General features: G+C 38.5%; 4 protein-coding genes across 4 annotated transcripts; 2 read left to right on the top strand and 2 right to left on the bottom strand.

Annotated features, from left to right (window-relative positions):
- The first annotated feature begins 69 nt into the window (after nucleotides 1–69).
- LOC121268584 (psbP domain-containing protein 6, chloroplastic) lies at nucleotides 70–3,200 on the top strand. The gene is made up of 3 exons (XM_041172908.1): nucleotides 70–431; nucleotides 1,527–1,843; nucleotides 2,941–3,200. Exons 1-3 carry the CDS (start codon nucleotides 134–136, stop codon nucleotides 3,109–3,111), a joined length of 786 nt encoding a protein of 261 aa, XP_041028842.1. The 5' UTR covers nucleotides 70–133; the 3' UTR covers nucleotides 3,112–3,200.
- A 3,039-nt stretch (nucleotides 3,201–6,239) lies between these two features.
- LOC121267770 (bZIP transcription factor 17-like) lies at nucleotides 6,240–9,553 on the bottom strand. Its single transcript, XM_041171826.1, has 2 exons — nucleotides 7,656–9,553; nucleotides 6,240–6,854 (listed from the first exon to the last, which is right to left on the bottom strand). Exons 1-2 carry the CDS (start codon nucleotides 9,475–9,477, stop codon nucleotides 6,424–6,426), a joined length of 2,253 nt encoding a protein of 750 aa, XP_041027760.1. The 5' UTR covers nucleotides 9,478–9,553; the 3' UTR covers nucleotides 6,240–6,423.
- Nucleotides 9,554–14,080: 4,527 nt separating this feature from the next.
- Nucleotides 14,081–18,661, top strand: LOC121267715 (cAMP-regulated phosphoprotein 21-like). Its single transcript, XM_041171729.1, has 4 exons — nucleotides 14,081–14,439; nucleotides 16,104–16,728; nucleotides 17,177–17,456; nucleotides 18,402–18,661. Exons 1-4 carry the CDS (start codon nucleotides 14,325–14,327, stop codon nucleotides 18,450–18,452), a joined length of 1,071 nt encoding a protein of 356 aa, XP_041027663.1. The 5' UTR covers nucleotides 14,081–14,324; the 3' UTR covers nucleotides 18,453–18,661.
- A 1,903-nt stretch (nucleotides 18,662–20,564) lies between these two features.
- LOC121267714 (transcription factor MYBC1-like) lies at nucleotides 20,565–22,828 on the bottom strand. The gene has a single exon (XM_041171728.1). The coding sequence runs from the start codon at nucleotides 22,402–22,404 to the stop codon at nucleotides 21,451–21,453; it is 954 nt and encodes a 317-aa protein (XP_041027662.1). The 5' UTR covers nucleotides 22,405–22,828; the 3' UTR covers nucleotides 20,565–21,450.
- Between the last annotated feature and the right edge of the window lie 1,786 nt (nucleotides 22,829–24,614).

The raw sequence follows: 24,614 nt of genomic DNA, 5'->3' as shown, positions 1-24,614 counted from the left end.
ATTATTAAATATTATAAGATTTACGTACTATCCATGCAAGTTGCAAAATGGATAAGAAGACGACCGATGGGGCCGTACTGAGGCAAATCCAATCACACACCTCAAAAACTCTCTAGATCTCGTCGTCTCGAAAATGGCGACTGCCTCTACAGCTGCATTCTACCCGATATTCTTGACCTCAAAATCTCCACTCAAAGCCACGCACAAGCACAAAACCACAGCCCCATTGCCTCTGAAGCAGATTAGCCAACCCTCACTCAGAAGAGACTTCTTGAAGGCTATTTCTCTGCTTCCTCTTCTCGACTTGAAGCGGCCTCCTCCTTCGGCGGCTAAAGAGATTGAGGTTGGCTCCTACCTCCCTCCTTCGCCTTCCGACCCTTCCTTCGTCCTCTTCAAGGCTTCTCCCAGAGACACCCCCGCTCTTCGCTCAGGTACACGATTCATGCTTTCTTTTTTTCTTTGAGCATTCATCGTACTTAAATTTGCTTATTTGAAAATGAGTGCTCGGAGGCTCATGCATTGGTGTTAGAAAGAAGGGTTGATGCTTTTTAGTTATTCGGGCTGATATTTTACTGTCTAATTCATTGCCTTAATGGCAGAAGGGTCCTATTAATTAGGAAATTGAGTTGGGGTGTATCATTCTCTCCGGCGACCTAATTTTGTGAGTCTGTGTCTGTTGTCTCTTCTTCAATAAGTAGTTCAATGCCTCATAAACGTCAAAATGGGTAAGCGAAGATGTCCCGCCGGCTTGTATGTTGATCGTTATTCTGATACTTGCTAATTTTATTAGCACCACTAGCGATAATCAGGGAAACTATATGCCTCTTTCTGGTAATTGGGTTAATAGCATGGTTTTGACGGAAATTGCTGGGCGCACTTGTGCTTCATAATCAATTACCACTTCCAGCATTTGGCCAACACCCTTGGCTTCCATCATCAATTGATCCATTACAATTTTGTAACAGCTATGCATCTATTGCCACTTCAGTCGACAATCATTGTCGCCAGAATAATACTGCTATAGATTCCAGGGCCAACACCATTTCTGACCAATCACCACTACCATCACGGTGGCCACCCCATTGACACCATCCCTTTCATGAACTGTTATAATTGTGCTCATTACGCCGGTCACAGTCACTCAATTGTTATCACTATCACCATTACAACTATCACTGTTATATGTCAGCTTGCTACGGCCTCTGATGTTGCTACCAAGTTGATGCCTTGCTTCTTTTGGTTGTTGTCACTTGTCACTGCCATCAACTGACTTAAACTCCGAGTTTTCTCTCAGTTAGTACTTGAAAACTAAAAATAAGTTGACCAAATACGTGATCAATCATTTACAAAAGACTTTACATGATATTGTGCGTGTCAAATGCTGTTGTAGTGATAAGTTTCTAACCATACAATTCATACTCTTTTTTCTACTTCAATATCATGTCCTACTTTTCTCAAGCAACTTTTTTTCCCAATTCTGTTTCTTTTATATATGCTAATGATACTTGAGATTTAGTTCTTTGCAGGAAATGTGCAACCCTACCAGTTTATCCTCCCTCCAACTTGGAAACAGACACGAGTAGCAAACATATTATCTGGTAATTACTGCCAACCAAAATGTGCAGAGCCTTGGGTGGAGGTGAAATTTGAAGATGAGAAACAGGGAAAAATCCAGGTAGTGGCTTCACCTTTGATACGCCTGACCAACAAACCCAATGCATCAATTGAAGAAATTGGGAGCCCTGAAAAGTTGATTGCTTCTCTTGGCCCTTTTGTTACTGGAAATACATATGACCCAGACGAACTCCTCGAGACATCAGTTGAAAAGGGTGGTGATCAGACGGTACAATTCTTATTACTATATGGCTTACCAGAAAAGATTTACTTTCGTAATTTCTCATGTTGTCTTTTAGACTCGTGTCCCCACCCTTTTCTTTTTGCTTAAAAGAAGGCAAAAAAAAAAAAAAAAAGGAAGAAGAAGAAGAACAGAAATAGGCTACACAGTATGTATGATTTGGTTGCACAAAAGCAGAGGAATTGAATCAGGATTTTTCTGGTGTTAGGAGATGCTATATGAGAATCTGAGATCACGACAAAATTAATGCTCAAAGTAGGGCAGCGGAAACAAATTATTTTTTGATAAGTGGCAACGGAAACAAAATCACCACCATTCTATCATTCCATGCTGTTCAAATATTACAACAGATAAATGCAACAACATTGACACTCTTGCTTCATATTCATATTCTGTGAAGTTTGCTTATGCATGAAGCCTATTGCATTCTTGTCATCACATATATGTGGGCAAGAATGTGATAAGTTTAGTCTTCAGTGCATGTTTTTTTAAGTAATAAGATGCCATTTGAAGGCGCAATCCAAATACATGGGAATATACAAAATGTATACCTATCTAGAAGGGGAGTTAGAAATAAGGAATAAGGAAATCATGAAAGTTAAGCTCATTAAGGTCTATCGAGGCTGCCCAAAGGAACAGAGTTTTGAAGAAGACGGTTTTGAACTCCTCTAGAATCTTCAGTGCATGTTGGCAGGAGAGTATCAAAAGCTAGAGTAATATTTATGATGATGTCTGGAGGGTGATCAGGGGAGAGTGATTCACTACGAAATAATTTTGTCTTTGAGGAATTAAGAAGTGTATGTCTCAGTTTCATATTTAATCATGATGATATATGTCACAATGGATTGCTCTTAAAGAGTAGTACTTAATACCTTTTAAGTGTACCCATATGTTTAAATGTAAACAGACGCCCGCGGGCATACACATATTTGTGTACATATGCCTATATACAGATGTTGATTTTTCTTTTATTACCCATCTTGCTTTTTTTTTCTTTTGTTAGTGTTATCCATCTTGCTTTTACTACTCGTCTTCTTGTTCTTCATTGTTCATAATCTTAACTTTTCTTATTATGGTGTTTACAGTATTACAAATACGAGCTTGAAACTCCCTTTGCTTTGACGGGTTCACACAATCTTGCAAAGGCAACAGCAAAGGGAAACACTGTTGTCTTATTTGTAGCAAGTGCAAGTGATAAACAGTGGCAAACTTCTGAGAAAATTCTGAAAGCCATGCTTGATTCCTTTCAGGTGTAGCTTTGTCCTTGATTTGTTTACTTGACTTTTACATGTACAACATCACTCAACCGGGAAGCATTTCATCAATTTTTGATATTTTTGATTCTTGATTTGGTCTCCAACCCACTTCTCCTGTATGAAAAATTAATACTCTAGATAGAACTGTAGCATTTGATCAGTGTTTATGTGGAGGATTGAGTTTACACACACACACACACAAGATATATAACCATTTTGCAAGCATATTACAAGTATCTCGTTCTACTTTTGGCCGAATGCTTTAATCAAAGCTTCAAAATGGCGTGTACCATTTGTAGAAAGAATTCTGGGAATCTTGACTGCCAAGTAACTCTGCTTGTTACATTTGTTATACCATATTATATGATCCAAACTTTCGTAGTTCTAACCTAGAGACATGGTTTGAGGCTAGAAGAAACCAGTTCCCAACATGTACAACTTGTGCCAAATTCATGCGCAAGTTGCAAGGATCAAAGTTCCAAGGAACAGAGAGGTTTCAATCCGATTAAGTTCCTCTGTAATTTGTGGACTCAAATATTTTTAATAAATCAGAGAATCATTCACCCAAACATTTTTTACAATGTAGAGAGACAATTCGTGGATTGCATAAACTTTAAATGCTATTTATAGATCCCGACATTAGATTCAAATGTTCTTCTTCTTTCTCCAAATTGTAGAAAGGAACGTGTATTCTAAATATACACTTTTTCCAAAGGTGTTGAAAGAAGCCATGCAAGACGAGTAATTTGCATATTGACAGGTGAAGATTTCTTAAATTAGTTTCTGCGCTAGAAACAAAGGATGACTGGCCAGGATCTACACCATTGGCCTATAATGAAATATCATTTTCTCCATTTTTTTTTTCTTTGCTGGGGTAAGGAATGGCATATCATATGAGAAATACTTGGGCTGCCCTCAGTGGTGGGAAAGAATAAAGCCAAGACTTTTAAAGGAATTTTGGACAACATTAGATCAAAAGTCAGTAATCATAGGGTCAACATGCTGTCTCAAGCTAGGAAAGAGATCTTTATCAAAGTAGTTATCCAAATTCTTCTTACCTATACAATGTCTGTTTTTAAACTCCCTAATTCCTTGCTCAAAGACATCAACAGGGTCATCAACAACTTCTGGTGGGGGCAGCATGGCAGTGAACACAGGATTCATTGGATTTCATGGAAAAATATGGGAAAGGCTAAATCAGAAGGGGGTATGGGCCTAAGGAACTTTGAAGCTTTCAATAAAGTAATGTTGGAGACTGATCCAAATTCCCGATTCCCTTGCTGCTCAGGTGATCAAGACCAAGTATTATCCAAACTCCACCTTTCAAGAGGCAAAATTAGGCTCGAAACCCTCTTATATCTAGAGAAGCTTCTTAGCAGCTAGGCCATTAGTAGAGGCAGGATCCTATTGGAGGATAGGAAATGGTCATAATGTTCAGGTTTGAAAGGATAAATGGATATACTCTCCTAATCCTAGCAAGGCCCAGAGCAATGTTAGTGTGCTGGAGAATAATGCAACAATTTCATCCTTAATTGATCCTACCACTCAGCAGTGGAAACATGCACTAGTGCAACAGATTTTCAATCACAGAGAAGCTGAGTCCATAATCAAAACCCCCATAAGCTGCCTCAACAGCAGAGATAGACTTATGTGGCAAGGCACAAAAAATGGTGAAATTTCAGTTAGAAGTGCCTACCATAAGGAAATTGAAAGAAGCCTTCATGTTTCTAGTCAAGCATCAAGTAGCTCTTCCCTCAAAGGTTTTTGGCTGCAGCTATGGCAGTTAAAGGTTCAGCCTAGAGTTAAGGTTTTCCTCTGGAGATCCTATCAAGAGGCTCTTCCAACCCAAACCAATCTTCAAGAAGAAAGTAGTAGAACACCCCCTCTACCCTATATACAACATGGAGGAAGAAGACTCAATTCATGCCATATGGAGGTGTGAGTTAGCTAAGGATGTGTGGAGTCAATGTTCTAAAAGGTTACAGAAATGCCATCTACCATACATTTCTATGCTACATCTTCTCGAAGCCTTATTTCAGACCATGGAAAGCAAGATCATTCAAGAGTTTGATGTAGTGGCCAGTAAGATTTGGTGGAGCTTTTAGCCAGTAAGATTTGGCAATCAGGTTTGGGGGGTGGAATGAGAATTTTGTATTTTGTTTGAAAATTTAAAATATTGTGTTTTAGTATTATTATTGTTTTGGGATTTGAAAAAGGTGAATTGAGATTTGAAAAAGTTGAATTGTTTATTATATTTTATATGAGGATTTGAAAAATGTGTAATGATGAGATGAGATGATATAAGAATTTTGTGTCTCATCCCACCCCCCAAACCTGCTTGGTGTTTTTGCTCATCCGAAGGTAATTGTGCAAGAGGCAAGAAGTATCTTGGATATGCTGAACGAGGAGGCATCCAATCAGGGTTGTAGCTCCAGTAAGATTTGTACCTCAGTTGATGTTTGGCAAGCTCCACCATCAAACTGGCTTAAGATGAACTGGGACAGTGCAGTTGATAAGGCTAGAGGTATCATCGGAGTGGGAGTGGCAATTAGGGACAGCATAGGCAGAATCATTGCAACCATGAGGACTAAGAAACATCTCTTACCTGACCCATTACTAGCTGAGGTTTTTGGAGCTCTTAAAACAGTGCAATTTGGACTGGAGCTTGGTCTAACACAGGTAATTATTGAAGGGGATTCCCTACAAGTCATCAACAATCTGAGAGGGGACAAAGAATGCTATAACAGTGCAATGTGAAGCAAAACAGCTCTTAGAAAACTTTGCTAAGTGGGAGGTTTCTCATGTAAGGAGAAATGGCAACTCTATAGCTCACTTGTTAGCAAAAGATACTCTTTTCAATTATGATCATATTGTAACGTTGGAGGACCTCCCTCCTTGTATCTCTTTGGTTTGATTGAATGGAAATGAGTTATTAAAAAAAAAAAAGTCATTTCCTCCTGCTTTTTAAATAACACCAAATAACTTCTCAGTAACTGGACGTGACTTCCGAACCCCGATGCATGCCGACTATCTATCTAGAAATGATAAATATGTCTCCTTGAAAATGGTACCTCGGGACACACTAGAGAGAGAACAGACACAAATTCATATAGAAGACAAGTAAAATGGTAAGGTACTGAATCTCAACTGAAGAACATTACCGTATAACATAACAAGTCGAGGTTAGTAAAGTATTGAATTCCGAGTAGAAATTCTGCTATAGATGCTGCTAATTATTCTGTTATATACAAAACTGGGAGCTGGAGTTGGATTGGACTAGTGTTCCGTATCTCCAAAAGCTAATATCCACTTTCAAGTTGTCATTAGATGAGGAACAGCTCGTGGAAGCACACACGAGTAAGTGACATACTTTACGCTGTCCAAAAGCACGACGACAAAAATCCGAGAAAGAGACTTGGGTTTGATCATGCCATCGACTTCATCGTCACCGGCCTGTCTGGGATCAACAAGCACAGAAACTATCACAGGTGAAGTAGATTTATTGCCTTGAAAGCCTTCCTTCTGTGATTTTTTTCCATTGTGCTCTTCAGTAAAGTTAGAATTGGATCCTGCCAAGGGTGCTGGAAGACTGTTAAGGATCCTTCTATTCCGCCCCCTGTTAACGCGAGTAGCATTCCACCGATTGGAAACTGAGGATGCTGGAACTACAGCCCCTGCAGTGGAAGCTGGCGAGACATCAAACTGGAACACCTCGGTGCACATGCCGGAGCTCAACATCGGCCCTGTAAAAGGAAAAATAACAAGCACTTAACAAGGTGTTCAATTATTGCCAAGCACAACGGGCTGCCAATTTCCAAAACCAGTTTTAATCGAAACAACATGCGCAGACATGAGAAACGTGAGAGCAAATGTCACCCATCAACCCAGCACACAGACACCAGAAATGAAAACCAATATAACCTTAACCGGGTAAATAATTTTTCAAAAGAAAGGGAGGCTAAAATTAATGATTTGCCTGCAACGAATTAAATTTAGTCAGACGTGATGAGAAATGTTCTCCTGAAATCAAACTAGAGCTCCAATTGAGTTTCCCTATATGGCACATGGCAGCTGGAGAACGTCACCGATTTAGGCTAGAGGGTCTCAATTCACGTGTCTCAAAGGTTGTTATCCAATGCACTGACTGGATAAAGATGTTGACCCTAGATTAGAATCCATGTGTGCACTTGTTACAGCGGCTAGGAATGCAAAGAGAAAACATCAATTGTCCCTTCAAATATACATAAACTTGAGTGCAGTTAAAACCCGAATCAAACAACTTGAATTTGGTGATCATATCCGTTTCCTCAATTACTAAAGCCAGACAGAAGGTAGCCAACTTTCCTCAATATGTCATGAAAGAAAAGAAGAAGAACCAAAAGGTGACCTAAACCAAGCCCATCACTATAATTATCATTGCTTAGGGGAAGAAAACAGTCACGGAACTTTTCCCCAAGCATGCAACATATCAGCCATGCACCACAATCCTAAATACATACATAAAGGGTCTAGGGGGATAGGCAAACTGAGAGAACAATTATTACCTGCAAGGCCTTCACGGAACCATTGTTGTAGTTTGCCATCTGCTGCAGTCGGCTTCAAATGGTCTTTCAACGTATCAGAAGAACCGGAGGCAAGGGCCTTCTGTCCTCCAGTGGGATTTTTATACGAATGAGATTGTCTCCCTCTATTCTCTCCAACTTCAGGAATTGCAAATGCAGGAGCCAAATCTCCAGGAATTGCTAAACCCGTTTCTCTATTATTCTTCTTTCTAAATGTATCTTGAAATGCCATAGCTTTCTCGCTGGCCAGAACAGAATAAATTATCAAGTTGCCATCAATCTTCACAAGCTTATCGTTCCTCGGCACATATAAAGAAGCAACAAGAGGCTCGCTAACGTTTCCGAGACGAACAGATTCATCTGAACGTGGTAAAGGCTGTTGTTGCTGTCCTTTCCGTTCAAGTTCCCACTCATTCCCTTGTAGGCGACCTCTCTCATAAGTTACTCTGTTATAAGTATCAGATTCCCCACTAGAAAATCCAACTGCCACGCTTTCCACAGATCCATTCGAATCTGTGTTAACACTCAAAACCCTACCACGGTGTTGACCAAAGAACCTATAATTAACATTGCCCAATCCTCCAGGAACTTTGCCCCCCACTTCTCCATATCTAACATTCAAAAAAGGAACCAGCCCACCAAAGAGCAAGATAAAAAACAATAAACCCAGAAAACTAATACTCGCAACCTTCTTAGTTTTCACCTCATTCTTCTTAGTCTCCGACTTCTTCGTCTTTAGCGCCGATACGGGCTGCTTTGGTTTCAGTCTCGGTATCGGAACCAACGGAACCTGAGACCCCGGTGGTTTCACCACATAGGGCGGATATGGCACCCACGGATAACCCATGGGCGCCATCGCGGGATGGAGGAACATTCCCGATTGCGGTGCGCCCATTCCAACATGGGCGCCACCACTCAATTGCTGGCGCAAAGTGGCATTCTCAGCCATAATAAAAGATAACTTACAATTCAATTCGGAAACACTGGAATGCATAGACCTCAACTTATCCTCCAGATCCTCCACGTAGTGCTTCTTCCTCTGCCTCGACAGCTGTGCACTCTCGCGGTTCCTCATCAGCCTCGTCGTCTTCTTCTTCTCTTCCTCGCCATTCGCCGTCCCATTGGAATCCGCATTATCCAACGACCTCAGGTACTTTGTGGTCCTCGAATCCTTGGCGTTCCCTTCGTTCTGCTGTTTCTTCCTCTTGGACGAGCAATTTTTCGACCCCCTATCGTCCTCCACCTTAATCTTCTGATCGACGACAATCACGTCGGGCGAAGGAGGACGGTACCCTGAACCCTGCGAAGATACCGAGCCACCCGAGAACTCGTGGTCGCAACCGCCAGAGTCTAGAGACTGAACATTCAAAACGAAATTATCAGAAAAAACACGAGGAGAAGACTCGAGGCCGCAGCGGTCAGACTCGGACGCTGAGGAATTCAGGAATCTAGCAACTTCGGAGCCCCGATCTCCGGAAATTCCGGAAGCGCCCGAGTCCTGCGACGAAGAATTCGAGAGCTGAACTGGTTGAACAGCGGCAGAACTGGGCAGTTGAAGCGCATCAATACCGTCGGAGATGAGGATTTGTTCTGTTTCATAGGGGAGGTAGAGATCTTCCAGATCGTCAAAAGTGAAATCGAAATCTGCATTCTCATTCAACCCCAACTCCATCCCCAGATCCGACATGTATGTCTCGGAGCTCATGACGTTGTTGTTTTCCTCGGAGGTGAACATAGAATCAAGAGGTGGAATTGGAATGGAATCGAATGCAGACGATAAACTCTGAAAGTCACGGTCAGCCATTGTTAGGATTTTCGGGACGAAGAGGGTTTAGACCCGTATTCTTTGGGGTCTTCTCTTCTCCTAAGTCAAGTCTCCATGCTAATTAAGTGGAAATAGTCCGATCGGAGTGAATTTGCTTCCCCAAGTGAGTGCATCGCGCGTGACATAACGCGCCTAATCTTGGCTATGTTTACTTCCTTGGTTACTGGGAACTAGTGGGAAGAGGCCCTACGCACACCCTCCATATATGTTTTTTATCTTTAATTTTATACACTACAATACTATTTTATTTTTATCTCATTATATAAGATATGATGTATTTATGATCATTCAATAATATTTTATTAAATAATTCTTTATCATCTAATAATAATAAAAATATTATATATTAGATAATAACATAAAAGTAAGATAGTGGTATTATATAATTTTTTTCTTTTTTTTTCTTTTAAATTATTATTTTAAAACAAGATGGGTTCGATAATTTATATGAATGAATTTAATAATTTACTTTATCCCAAATCCATGTTAGACTCTCCCGAGAGTTATGCACTGACTATTCTAATCATTAGGTGTCCTGTCAACTTTCTATAATTAGAAATGGATAATTTGATGGATTAATGCACATATGATTGACTGATATTCCTATATATAATATAATAAGTCTACGAAATATTACATCCCTTTTTGCTCTCCAAGAGTATGTATGTATAACTCTGTTGCTATATTTTTTTGCAAAATTTTTAAATTGAAAAAGCTAACTCATTGTTAGTGATATTGCACGTCATTCCAAGTACAAAACATCTTAACCATGTGTTAAAATAACTTAGAAATGTGTGGCACATATCTATAGTAATGAGAAATCGTGATTTAGTGAGAACTTTTCAAAATAAAATTCGGTGTTTTCCTTTAAAGACGTTGATGCGAATAAAAGGAAAACAGAATAAAGAAAGAGAGAATAACAGGATCTAAAAAATGATGGGAGAATGTCACACATTTCACAATTCTAAATAATACATGTTATAAGGAGATTTTCTCTCCTATTGGTACTTAAAGTAGGTCCACGAGAGACCCATAGGAAAGTAAGTTAAAGAGTTCAACCAAGCTCAACAACCCTCCACTAAAAGGAGTCAATGGGCCTCTGCCGAATGCTCGACCCATGAATAACACTCACCTACAAAGCAACACACGCATAGGGAAAGCAGACGGCAAGGGTAGATAGGACTCGCCATCCTGACATTACTCTAATGACACCCTATCATCGAGAACTTGCGCAGGCAAATGGACAATAAATATGGAGAATCATTGATCCCCTGACAAAAGGCATAGATGGGCTTAACATGGAACGTCTACAGGGCAAAGTAAGTCAGGGAGTCACGCCGCATTAATGGCGCTATTCCTAGGACTTTACACAGCATTAATGACGCCACCTCAAAATCTACATCTCATTAAAGAATTCTGATTAAACGAACAATGGAAATGACATAGGCTCCTCAAAGTCAGGTATGAGTTGTCCCCATCAGAAACCTCGTATAAAATTAGATCTCCAAGTATGAAGAACTCTCTCTAATTCCTCTAAATTTACGCACAAACTATTAAGAATATATATTGACTTTAGTATCGGAGACTCACAGGCCACCACTAAGGCCCCCTACTCTCCGTGTTTGCTTAAGTATGCAGGTAAAAGACCTAAGATCCAAGTTGCTAGAACCCAGTCTAAAGATGTACGAATTACGATATTAACACATGCTTTGGCTTTAAGTATTTTTTATATACAATTTTTAAACTTGTACAAAATATATATATATATATCCTATTTGTGAGTTTTTTATAATTCCTTTGCAAGGTCGTTTTAATATTTTCGAAAATCAAAGGGATGAGTTTACGTGTTTGCATTCAATATGGGTTTACTTTCAAAAAAAAAAAATCAATATGGGTTTGGGCTTAAAAAATGTCTAGCATTGACCTTTCACTGTATGGTGTAAGCTTGATCTATGATGAGGGCGGCTTGGCCATGGGCTTGATGGTACTCGCATGAGTCGCATGCAAAGGCATGGGCCGGGCCAGCTGGTGTGGTTCTGTTGTCCAATACAATGCGACCTGATCGGTAGTATCATTGTGGCATAGCTGGCTTCGTTTATATAGTTATACAGATGGGTTGAAAAATCTGTAAATAATAATAAAATAATTTGTAAATAGTTATAAAGTGGTTTGAATTAAAAAAAATTTTTATGTAGTTTTGAAAAATGAGAGAGAAAAAATTGAATAAAAAAATTATAAAGTTAAAAGAAGATTATAATATTTTTTTTATTTTGTGATTTGAAAAAGTTGAATTATTTTTATATTTTATTTATAAATTTAGAAAAGTTGTAATGAGTAGGTAATGATTAAATGAAAAAGTTTAAAATTTGAAAATAAAAAATGTTTGTGTTTAAATGGTGATTGGATGTTGAGATTAGATGGAATGAGATGCTTTGAAATGTTTGTGAAACTAAACTAGGCCTTACATAACATTCTTACTTTACAAGACGAGGTCCATTGGGCATGGAATCAATGTAGTTGGGCTTGTTAAAATCTCGTAAGGCCCAAATTCCTTTTTTGTTTTTAAAATGTAAATTGAAACGTTAAAATCTACTCCGAATCTAAATTTTAATATATCTAACAAATAATCCAAATCTTAAATACCCAAATTTAGCAATTCAAATGCAATTGTTAATGATGTGTTTCACACACCAATTATCGAGCACAATCACCTACAACATAAGGAAAGTGGAGGTTTGAGATTGATGAAATATCTCTTATGTCTAAGTTAATACTCTGCTATTTAGAGATAATTTTTATATATGAGAGTACGTAAGAAAATAATTCTAATCTGGTGCTCGGCTTTTATACTGTCTACCGAGGCAATCCTCATACAAGATACTATCTTCTTGTCTTTAATGCGGCGAGGCCTTCCCGGACAACGTCATTGTGGCAAGTTAATGGGTGCAGCCACCTTCTATGCGTTCTATCAAGGACAGGGGTTTGTGTTGTGCACTCTGACAGGGATAGGGGTTCATGTCATTCACTCTGTTAGGGACAGAAGGCCTTACTGTGATCCCTATTTGCATTTTGTATATCTCCTTATGAGCAGTGTCGCCCCATGACTACTCGCGTGCAGATGTCAAAAATGTTGGCGTCCCATCATTCTACATCTACTTTCCTCCTCGTGGGCCCTGGGCCTCTTTCCCCTTGCTCTGACTCGTAGTCTGACTATGTTTTGGTCATTGGACCTCCTGGAATAAGTTATAGGCCCATCCGATAAGAAATCTAAACATACATTCTGGCAACATTAGAATGTTTGGCCAATCCAAATTTAATTTGATATATGTTAATAGTTCCAGGTATATTATATATATATATTATTTATCATTCTCTTAACCATCATCTCTTTACGTATTACGAAAATATTAGAATATAAATAAGAAAAGTACTTAAGCTACCGAGTACCGACCCATTCTCCAAGTAAATTCTACCGATTTTAGTTTTTTCTTACTTAATATTTAAGGAAATGTTTTTTTAATGAATTTGTGATTATTTTTATATTTAAAAAATGATCAAAGTGATTTAAAAATGCATGAAAGAAACCGTACAAAATAAAAAAGTTTATTTTATACCTATCAGTGGGAGTTATCGGGATACCTCTCGGTGGCCCTAGTAGTTCCTTACAAATAAATGATAATGAATAATTTTATAACCGTAGAGATGAAATCAACAATCTATAATTTAATTTTTAAATAAAACAAAAAATTAAGTTAAGAAATAAGGTTAAGAATAAATAAGGAAAGACATTCATAAAGGGAAAGTAACTCAGACTCTTAAAATAAAAGAGATTCGAATTTTTAAAAGGAAAATACTTCACAAGTGATAAGATAAATTGGACTCAATTACTCCAAAGAAATAAATTTCTATATAAGAAGGAGATCTCCACAAATTTAAGAGGCTCTCCAAAGAAGTTCCATAGGCTCAAACTTCACCACACATAGTGACTTCAAATGATCTTTTATAAATTCTTCTATTGAATTAAAAGATTGTAAAATCATCCATTATAGTAGATTTTATCCCAAACAACTCATGGACATATGTTTTTATGCTGGACTACATAAATCTCTGTATTTCTTTATATTTATTTTTATTTTCTTATTTATTATTTACTTTCATGAATGAATGTGAAGAGTATCGTATCGAAGCCTGAATCATTATTGTGGATCGAGAATTATTATTTCTTTCCTTCTAGTTAGTATGCAAATTTACGCTTTAACAATAATCATTTGCATTAATTGACAGTGCGAGAAAGATAATTAAATTTAAAAAGATGATGAAAAAACTTAATCCCGAATGTTACTTACAACCCTCACGGCGGAATAAATTCATAGAATTTCCTTTATTAAGGAAGGAAGTCCATTAAGGAATGCGCTTACAGAACATGGGACCCATGACGAGTCCAATATGGGGATCCCACGTTATACGTACATTGTCCAATATTACATGATACAGTCCTCCGAGGCAAAACCGTAGAGAAACAAATCGTACCGTAAACGGATAATGTAAAAGGAGGATAGAGCTGCGGCTCCCGAAAAAGTAAAGAAAAGATAATATTTGGATTACTTTTTGTCTTTTGGGTTTTCACATCCACGAAGAAGAAGATTTTGGCACATAAAAATCTCGTCCTTTGCCTTCCATCCTTCTCTCTTCGTTGGTGGGATAAGAAAGGAAAGGGTTCCTTCCTCTCTTCCTGAATGCTTCGAAGGCAATAACCTTTTCTTTCTTCTTCTCTTGAAGAAGGAGAAGAGGAATCTTTTTGGAGAGGTTTTGGACAGAGAGACGTCATGGCCATGGACGCCTCTGCTACCAGTGGTGGCCTTGTTGGGCTCAAAGATAAGGAGTCAATGGTGGACCCCTTCCTGGTTGAGGCTCTCCATAACCCTCGTCACCGTCTCACCGGTCGGTACTTTTGTTTTAATTTGAAATCGCACTTTTTTTACGCTGTCCCAAATCTCATCTTGCAAACCCGAATTTGGTTCCGGCGTTTATGGGGGCTGGGTGTTCTATAATTCTTGGGTTTCTGATTATCATTTTTACAATTCTTTTGGCCTTGTGGTTTATGGGTCTTGGTTGTTTTGATTGGATAGGATTGGGTTTAGGGTTTGGGTCGATGGTAGTTGGATCTAGTTCTGTTGGGTTTGTGATTTTTTTCTGATATGGGTTTGATTTGGGGGTTACCTTTTGCTTTGTAGCTGGAAAAAACTAATGCAAAACGATAGAGAATAAGACTATCAATCTGTTTGTTTATGGTTTTATGCAAAATTGGTTTGTGGGATTTGAAAGTATATGCTCAATGTAGGAAATGGGTGGTGTATGAGGGTCAGTTGACTCATTTCAGTAGAGCTTTGGGTTAACCTTATCTTTTATACTTCTATTGAGTAATTTTGTTCTAGACTCACTGCTGCATAATGAATATAAGATGTTAATTTGTATTCATGCCTCATACATCTAATACAATCCCTATAAAAAAACATTTAATACAATCAATTTTTATGATCTATAAAGTAAATGAATGCTGCTAGTATCTCTTAAATGCATTGTGCTTTGTAGCCTTTGTTAAACTGTGATATAATTGAAGGAGTTGATTCCAATTCCGAATATATGGAACTTGTATTTTAGAATTTATTTCTGCCAGTCTTAGTAGGATGTGAAAGATCAGGTGTTCTAGCCTGGTGGAACCTAGTTGTTACCGGCCTAGTCACTCATTTTCTTTGTCAAGTTACGATAGAAATTGGTGGGCCATTGGACCATGCATCACATCACCTTGGCCAAACTTTGTTCTGACAATTGACTTATTAAGTAAACCTTGTATTGGCATGGTTCAAAATGCATCTTCATCCTACAATTAAAAAAGAACAATTTATCTTCATCCCAGCACATAAAATTAAGCAAGCTTGAAACATATCTAAATTTTATGAACTGAATCTGGAATTAAGAAAATTATATATAGATAATCTTGTTGTGGTATACCTTCTGTTACTGAGTAGTCAATGGGTTATGCAGAAATGGCTTTAGAAGTTTGTCCTTGGCTGTTAAGATCCCAGTAGAGAACTATAGGCGGTTCTGATACATATTGTAAGTAGATTCAATCTGCAGATGTTGGAGTATTACTGACTTGTTTAGTTAACTTTCTAAGTTCTGACATTCTGATTGAAGCCACGATATTCCTTTGACGGTGCTTCACATATTGTGACTATAGGTGTGGCAATTATTTAATTTCAGCTCTGATGTAGCTTTGGATTTAATTTTGGCAAGGAAAAAATAGATCCTCGATATAAGTCTGATCGGGCCATCATTTCACTTGTGGAGTGATGAATCTATGTTGCTCGAGAATGAAGATGTTCTTGAATGAGTGGCTACGGATAAATCATGATTTTAAGTTAGCTGAGTCTTCTACTGCATTTTGTTATATCTGCCGAGCTTGTTTGTTGTTCTCTTTAAGAGATTTTTGTTGACTCTTGATTGTTATTTTCATGGTAATTTATTTTCTTTTTCTTTTTCTTTTTTTTATAGTTTTTTTTTTTTATAAAAATGAAGTTTGTTGCACTATCTGTCTGTTTCAGTTTTACGAATGGAACTCGATATCCAGAGGTTTCTGAGCGTTCCTGATCAGCAGCAATTTGAGTTCCCACATTTTCCTACTTCCTACCTTCGACTCGCTGCACATCGTGTTGCTCAACACTATGGCCTGCAAACTATGGCTCAGGATATTGGCTTAGATGGTCAGGGAAATCGAATTTTGGTGAGGAAAATAGGAGAAAGCAGATACCCTGCTATCTGTTTATCTGAAATACCTGCAAATGAGCCAGAAAATGATAAATCTGAGAAGATTAAAATTGCCATCAGGCTTAGGCCAAACAGAGCATCTGCAAATGGAGCTAATGATGTTGGGCACAGACGAAGTCCTGTTAGAAGTGTGGAAGAGAGGAAGGAGGAGTATGACAGGGCACGGGCCCGCATCTTCAGGTGTCCTAGCAGTCCTGACTCAGATGATACATTCTCTCAGATCCCAACTGATGGAAAAAATATTTGTTTGAGCAAGGATGAGACTGAAGGTAGCAGGAACTCTACGATTTATCAAGAAAAGAACACTTATGTCAAGGATGCTGGTTCTTCTTCTCGAGTTGCCATTTTTAGAGATAGGGAAAAGGATCGTACTGATCCAGACTATGATCGTAGTTATGAGAGGTATGGTCCTGTTGTTTCTATTGGGTTTGCGATCATGAAGCCATTTAGATTATGAATGTTTATGTAGGAAGGACATAGCTGTCTTAGCTGTTTTGGCAGTGTTGTACATCTGAGTTACACTGTTGCTGCAGACCTTTTACAGCACTAGCCTGGATGCAGACCTTACTCAGTCTGCCTTTTCTAGAATTTTATTTTCAAGTTTTTGCCCTCTCTGTCTAGCGTGTTGGCCCCCCTCCCTGTATTTTGGGGGTTAGTGATTTGGTTATGGGATGTTTGGAAAAAGGAATTAATTTTGTACACTCCATATACAGGATGTTTTGTTACGTCTCCTGTTGTCTTCTTCGAGTCCAATCCTAGCATTTACGATATCTATTTTGGTGCTTTCTTTCCATCTTTGTTGTCCAACATGCATTCCTCTATTGTGAAATGCTCTCTCGTACTGATGCAGGTATGTTAGGAACCTTCCAGCCAATCAAAGCTATAACTTAGTGCCTTTCAATATGCAAAAGGGCCAACATCCATTTGTGCAGTACAATACTGGTTTTTCTCAGTTGGGTCAGATGCCAAGGACACTCAACTACAGGCCTCCAATGAACCCCGTTATGAGCCCTTTTTGTGCCATGGGATCGAATCAGACGTCTGGAGATGCTGCATACATGATGCAGTGGCCGAATGCTGTAATGATGTATGCACAGTCATATGAGCCATTTAGACAAGCTGTTTTCCAGGTAGACCACTGTCCCTTGATATTCTTATTGATTATGATTTTAGGACTATAAAGAGGATGCATTAGTTATAGTGCACAATTGTACGGATGCTCCGTTCATCCTGGCCAAAGGTTTATGGGTCTATCTGGTTTTCTGATAACTGCCACAAGGGGATCTTGTACGGACTGTTGAGTTATACATGATCTTATTCTCTATGGAAATTTCCAGTTATCATGTCATGGCTTTGCTGTTGAAATGATCTGTTTTTAACTCAAAATGCATTGGTAATTTAATACGGAGTGTTGATGTGATTACGAGTGGCAAGAATTGGTGGAAAATAGTTGGTGAGTGTGTGCACTTTTTTTTTAGGTTATTTTCAAAATTGTGTTTGTGATCTGCAATTAGCTTCTGCCTTGGTATGATCATCGTGCTTACCTTGCAATTTTCATATAAATGGTCTTGTGTCGCACAAATAAAAACAGAGATAGATATAGCTAGTGCATTTGGACTAATAAAAAGTGGGTTGCTTAAAAAAAGGTTGGCAGACCATGTTAATCGACTACGTATTGTAAAAGTGTTTAACTAGTGCTCACATGCCTTGTCATTTATGGTGAGAATACTGAATACTGGCCCTTTTTTTTTTTTTCTCTGCTGATTCACAAATTATATTTGGGAAATTACATCTTTTTTATTTATATTGAGAATGCTGTCAAAACCTGTGTTTACAATACAACGGTTTGGGTTTATTGATACCAATTCTGAATAGAAAACAGTGGAGTTCTCTTGATTTGTTGGAGGCTACTTTGAAGGGATTCTGATTAGACCGGCTGGCACATGCTCTTCTCCTTATTTACTTTCCAAGTTGGGGGTATCTGTGTTTCATAGTTTCTATGCATGCACAAGTGATTATGCCATTGTTCAATGTCTTTCAAATCTGATTTACTTTTTTTTTTTTAAACTTTGCAGGCTCCACTCTGTCAGCAGCCACTGACCTTTGAATATGCACAGAATCATTGAGTACCAATTATGTGGTGATTGCCCTGCTGCTGCTGATTCACATGCAGACCTCATTATAATTAGGTTTATGGATTTTGAGACTCTTTTGCAATTTCTAGCTTGTTTCTTTTTCTTTTCTTTCTCAAAATTTTGGATTATAATATTGGTAGTGGGTTGTAATGGTTTTACTATAAAACGATTATCCTTCTGTAGTGGAACCACGCTTTTCATTTGGTGCTCTTCTTTTAATATTGCTTATTTTATTTTGTTGTCTTTCTTGGGGAGAGAGACATTGCTTTAGGAAGTGACAAATCTTGTGTTCGAATTATGCCCAACACTCTATAATGCTTAGGAAGTGACAAATATTGTATTCAGTCGCATCTTGAGTTTGTCGACTCCTAAAATGAAGGCAATAATGTCACATGGGGGTGAGTTTCTTGGACTTTATAAATAATTAATTTTAATTAGAATTCTTTTGGGATATTAATATAGCCAGGACTAGTGCTTTCCTTCTAATGTCACGAGGATGAATGATGAGCTGGTGACAAGGGAAAAAAGATTTCATCCTCTGAACTGCAGATGTCAGATGAAAATCAAGCCTTTTGAAGTCTGAAAGCCACGAAACGAAAAAAGATAAAATAGTACTTGGTTCTTTAGTGCACAATTATTAGGTGAGATCCCCAGGGTGTCTTCCACCAGCTTGCATGCAAATTAATTGTATGTGCGCTCCAGACCAGAGCCTTGAAGTAGAAGAGATGAAAAGGCTCACTTCAATAAAAGAAATATAAGAAAAGAAAAGAAAAATGCCGCAACTTTGATGGGGCGCATGTGAGGCATGCGTGCTAAAAGCGGAGACATGCCAAAATAAGCATCATTACAAATGTAAAAGTCCCAACTCCTGTCTGTTATCTATTATTGGGTTCAAATGGATGCCTTTTACTTCTTATTTGAGTTCAACACCAGGACTTTTGCTTCACAACACATAATTTGCTTTCCAGAAAAACATGAAATATAGGAAATTGCGAAAAGGTAGGAACTCTCACTTATAAATTGACGTTTTGATACAACTCATTTATTGGGTTCGTTACAAATCGAGAGAATATATTTGTCACACAAGCCAAGGCTACTGTATATGAAAAGCACCAACAGTCATTTCAAAGCAAACAAGTTTAGTAGTATTGCCGACTTCAGATTGCCAAGCTAGTAGAGTATGATTGTGATATATGCTGGCATCTGCTGCTTGAAAGAATGCGGAAAAATGTCTGACAACTACCGGGAAGATTATATCTTGCATATTGTCGTGAGTGCGCAAATGCTATACAGCCATTTGGAAAAGTTATTGCACTGCGCTTGCCCACTCACGACTATAACTATTATTTCTCTTATCTCCCTCTATATGTTGGTATCCAATCATTAGGATAAAGTCAATCAGTAGGAATTTTGCAGTCAACCCTTTTATGTAGAAAGGCAAATCATCCCTCCATGTGGTAGGATAATAATGAATTAGACAGATCAACCAACTTCCAAATGCTTGATTTATGAATCCAAGGAGGTTGAAGCAGAAAATATGATCAAGTATATGCTTTGCAGAAGTAATAGGAAAAGAATTGTGAGACTTCAAACATCACAACAATCATTTCAACTGCAACCTGCCATGAATGCTTGGAGGTGTTCTGTAATTTCCTTACATTTACTTGGAAAACAATAGACCATAATGCAACTTCAGGCCAAATTCCTGCTGGAGTATTGAGAGAAAAACTGAAGCATGTTATAATCAGATGCAGAACAAATTAAAACCCATCACATATAGAAAGTGCAAACAATTTGGACTTTATCACACTCCAAATAAATGTAAATTCATCCCGGGAACTGAAAGAAAACCTTTCTCCTGTTATATTTTTTAATACATGATGAGTCGATAAACTTGGACTACGGAAGCAAAATGCAGACTCATTTCAAACAGAATGGATGTTTCATATGTAGGAATTGTAACTGGAAAACTGTGCATCCCAAACTGACAATGGAGGAAAATTCTAATCTATCCGGGAAATCTAAAACAACTTATGTCAGAATTGAAATATTGGAAGTGATGCAGAAAAATTAACCAAAAAAAATAAATATCAGAGAACTAAGTTATTTAATATTCTTGGAGCATTAAATAGAACCAACAATGTAATAACCATCAGACTTTTTTAAGAGGCCTCCTTGCATCAGGGGTTTTAAGTCTTCTACAGAGTCACACAATGTACGAAAAAGTACAACTCTACATGAAATTAGGCCAATTAACATGAGGTCGGTCTTACATACACGAGATTCCTGCATATTGCTTAGAAACTCGGTACCTTAAACCCCATTTTGAGATTTCTAGAGAGACATTTCAGCACTTTCCAGCATTATTTATCCTCACCTCAATCTCAATGGTTCGTCAATTGAATGCTTCAGCTCTGCATACCTTGGAAATAAGAACCTTTCACCAGTGAGGAGACCATGAGAGGTAGAAAACCAGCCGATTCCCAGACTATCATGGGATATATCTAAGACATCCCAAATAAATCCTTAGCATGGCACCATAATAGTTGCTGTCATAGAGGAGCTTAGAAACATAATTGCCGCCCAGAGTGACATCATGATCGATATCCGTCACCAGAAGCTCAAAGAAGACATATAAAACCACTAAAATAATGTAATTATACACTTAGCAGTCCACAGAACTGAGGGACGCCATGACTGAACCGATCCCCCAAGGTTAACCTCACAAAGGGTGATGAAAGACATCCAGCTGTCAACAGAAGCTTAATTAACCCAAATTATTGGACCCAGAATTTCGGATTCCAATGGAAGCCCAATACCACTTACTACGACCAGTATAACTAAGGCCAACTAACACAATAATAACAACAAAGAGTCTAAGCTAAACAAAAATCTAATAAATACCACCAGACACCAATGTCACAAAGACCCAGAAACGGAATCAAACGATAACTTCGACGTTAAAGACGGCATCAACAATTACCAAAACTCAATCATCCCCAGTTGGAAATAGAGTAAGAACCTTCCTCCCTCCTGTCCCATTAGCCGATTCCAAGTCCTCCACATACCCCGGTACTAAATTGTGCACTGGGGTTCCCATCCTATGCAACGGCTGTGACTGCCTACTCAGAAATGGATGTTCAAATTGCCCACTTGGTGGCGACCCGAAATGCCCCACCTGCCTGTGATACTGCTGTTGCAGCTGCGGGTGGGCTGCCGCCGCTGCGACCACCGCCATCTGTTGCTGCTGTTGCTGGTGATGATGGTGCTGCAAGGCAGCCACCGGAACAAATGGCAAGAAGTCCGAATTGGGTCGACCAGGATGCAGAAAATGCGGCGGCACGGGGGAGCTCGCGAACAAATGGTCAGTGGCGGGGTCAGCTGTGGCAGCCAATCCACCGGCGCCACCCCCGCCACCTGCTCCACCGCTCCCGGCAGATAGTCCCTGCATTCGCTTGAGATAAAGACGGTACTTTTGCAAATGGCTGGCGACGTTCTCCCTAGTTAGCCCATCCACACTCATCAGCTGCATTATGGTCTTGGGCACAGCATTCTTGATCCCCAAGTGCGCCACAGCGTCAACAAAGCGCTTGTGCAGCTGTGGCGTCCATACAAGCCGAGGCCGCTTAAGCGTGCGGGCTGGCTCCTCGCCACCGGGCCCAGATCCCAACTCGGCGGAATCGGAAGCGAATTCCGCTGAGTTGGGATGGGGAGGAGTGGTGGCCGAAGCGGGCAAAGGATTCGAAGGAGAGGGTTGAGGCTGGGATTGGGGTGGGGCTTGTGGTTGGGTGGGGGTGTTACTGTTGATGTTATTGGGGCTTCGGATATCAAAAGCCAAAGCAAGATCAGGGGTGATTAGGGTTTGGGAGAGGGGCATGAGCTCTTCAGGGGATGGGAGCTCTTCTTCCCATCTGGAGAACCAATTCGAGTCCTCCTCCCTCATACTACTCCTCAAATCTGGCTCTTTCTCACACCCAATTCACAGTTTCTTTTACTTGGACCCTTCCTTTAGTTCTGAGCTAATTCCGGCAGAACAATAGTAAGGAAAGCCAATAAGGGTGGTAGTGATGGTGGCTAGAAAGAGAGACACACACAAAACTCGTATACAAAGAAACCTTTCTCCTCCCAACCCAAATGGATTTGAGCAAAGAGCACGAAGGAAAGAGAGGGAGAGAACAGAGAAAGACAGTGCTGTTGTGAAGGTGATGATAGTGGAGAGATTGGGAGAAGAGGAGAGATGGAGGGACAGGGAGGGAGGGTTGGAGAGGGGTTCGAGGTGGATCTTGTTTCTTTCTTTCCAGCTTCCTACTGTTGCTGATGCTTTTCTTACGGATTTTTATTTTATTTTATTGCTATATTTTTTTATATATTTTTCCCCAGGATATGAGGGTCTCTCTTATTATTATTTTTGTACTCGAGAGTGTGGCCGAGTGTTAACAAGATCTAAAGATTTATCTTTTAACTTTTCCATCCTTTGTAATTAATATTTGTGGTGGCGCGTGAGGGTGACGCCCCGCCTCTGCTCACTACACCAGATGGATAGGGCCAGCCGGTGCGATTGTGTTACCGAATAAGGAGAGCTACAAATGGCAAGAGAAGGTGGGCAATGGGCAGGGACAAATGTACTTCGGAAATGACGCTTACAGAGTTTGGATATGATGATTCATTTATATTCCCAAAGTTGTCTCTTTTTTCTGTACGGAAAAATGGGGGAGTTGGGTAGGATTAGGAGGGATGGTATTAAAGTCTGATCACTTTTTGAGATTCTTCTTTAACGTTGTTGGTGGGAAATCAACTAGCTAAGGTTTGATAAATTTTTTTTTTTTTTTATTGCATATTTTTTTTTAATTTGTTTTTTTATTTTATTTTTTTTAAATTTATTAAATTCTTCTATTTATCATTTATATATTATATATTTAATAAATAAAAAAATATATAATATATAGTATGTGAAGATGATAATATAAATTATTATTATTATTTTTTATGTTTTGTTTTTGTTGATGGGTTCCTTTTGAATAGGAACAGTTCAGTGCAAGCACCAGCTATAATTAATTAGGGTTGACTTTAATGTAAATCAGATTCCAAGCTTTCAATGTAAATCAGATTTTTGTGATTATTTTTGTGTGGTTTCATCGGCAGAAAAGTTGAGAAATTAAATATAAAAAAATTCCCCCAATGAAAATAGGACAAATTATCTCCCATAGGTTGGAACTAAAGGTCACAAAGTGCCAAGAAGATAATACTTTGCTTGTTGGGTCCGAAACATACACTTGGACCAATCAATTTTAAGCATCTTTGAATATAAAGATAGTTTCATCTTATTTTTCATTTAATTATTATAATTTTTTTAAATTTTTATATAAAATATAATAAATTTTTTCAAATCTCAAAATAATAATAATATTAAAAAATAATATTCTAATAATATTTTATTCAACTCTTCTAAAACTATCTCATCTCATTTTATCTCATTTCACTATCCAAACCACATCAGTAATAGAAAATTGGAAATTGGTATGGTTGTTGTCTTCAACCTTCATAGAGAACATGCTATGAATAATGTTGCACAGACCAAGAGAATCAATTGACATTGAAAGGAATTGATGGGTCATGTGATAATCATGTGCCACTTGATTTCTCAGAACGGTTTGTATTAAACTTCCAAGAAGGTGTGAAGAAGGTGTTGAGATCCAATCATTCTTCATATGGAAAATCAATCAGCAATTGTTTTTTTACCTCTCCCTTGACTGCTCAGTTTCAAGTTTCAAAATCCAATCACAATGCTGTATAAAATAAATTTAAACAAAATAAAAAAGATGACATGAAAATGATGGGATAATTATTATTAATTCATTCATCCAACTCATTTAACTATGCTGTTGAAGATCAAATTCATTACTATGAGATTTCTCTACAAGATATAGGCCAAAATCTAGAAACTCAGCCGTGTAGACTCAAAAAAAAGTCCTAGTCCAAAGAGGTTGAGTGCTTTTTGGCCAACCTCACTAAAAGGCGTCAATGCCATGGAACCTTCATTTCAGCCATCATGGTTTCCATGGTAGGTCGAATGCCATCGTTAAAATCTCAAAAAGTCTTCCATATCCGCTTGTGTAGCAATTATCCACAAAAAAGGTAGAACCGCACAAACCT

This window comes from Juglans microcarpa x Juglans regia, chromosome 5S, assembly GCF_004785595.1.
Source record: "Juglans microcarpa x Juglans regia isolate MS1-56 chromosome 5S, Jm3101_v1.0, whole genome shotgun sequence".
NCBI lineage: Eukaryota > Viridiplantae > Streptophyta > Magnoliopsida > Fagales > Juglandaceae > Juglans > Juglans microcarpa x Juglans regia.
This window is presented reverse-complemented; position numbering and strand designations above follow the sequence as displayed.

Coding starts and splice junctions, on each gene's coding strand:
- LOC121268584 (XM_041172908.1), top strand. CDS start 134: ATGGCGACTGCCTCTACAGCTGCATTCTACCCGATATTCTTGACCTCA. Junction 432..1,526: donor CACCCCCGCTCTTCGCTCAG/GTACACGATTCA, acceptor AGTTCTTTGCAG/GAAATGTGCAACCCTACCAG. Junction 1,844..2,940: donor AAAAGGGTGGTGATCAGACG/GTACAATTCTTA, acceptor TGGTGTTTACAG/TATTACAAATACGAGCTTGA.
- LOC121267770 (XM_041171826.1), bottom strand. CDS start 9,477: ATGGCTGACCGTGACTTTCAGAGTTTATCGTCTGCATTCGATTCCATT. Junction 6,855..7,655: donor GTTCCGTGAAGGCCTTGCAG/GTAATAATTGTT, acceptor TTCCTTTTACAG/GGCCGATGTTGAGCTCCGGC.
- LOC121267715 (XM_041171729.1), top strand. CDS start 14,325: ATGGCCATGGACGCCTCTGCTACCAGTGGTGGCCTTGTTGGGCTCAAA. Junction 14,440..16,103: donor CCCTCGTCACCGTCTCACCG/GTCGGTACTTTT, acceptor TGTCTGTTTCAG/TTTTACGAATGGAACTCGAT. Junction 17,457..18,401: donor TTAGACAAGCTGTTTTCCAG/GTAGACCACTGT, acceptor TAAACTTTGCAG/GCTCCACTCTGTCAGCAGCC.
- LOC121267714 (XM_041171728.1), bottom strand. CDS start 22,404: ATGAGGGAGGAGGACTCGAATTGGTTCTCCAGATGGGAAGAAGAGCTC.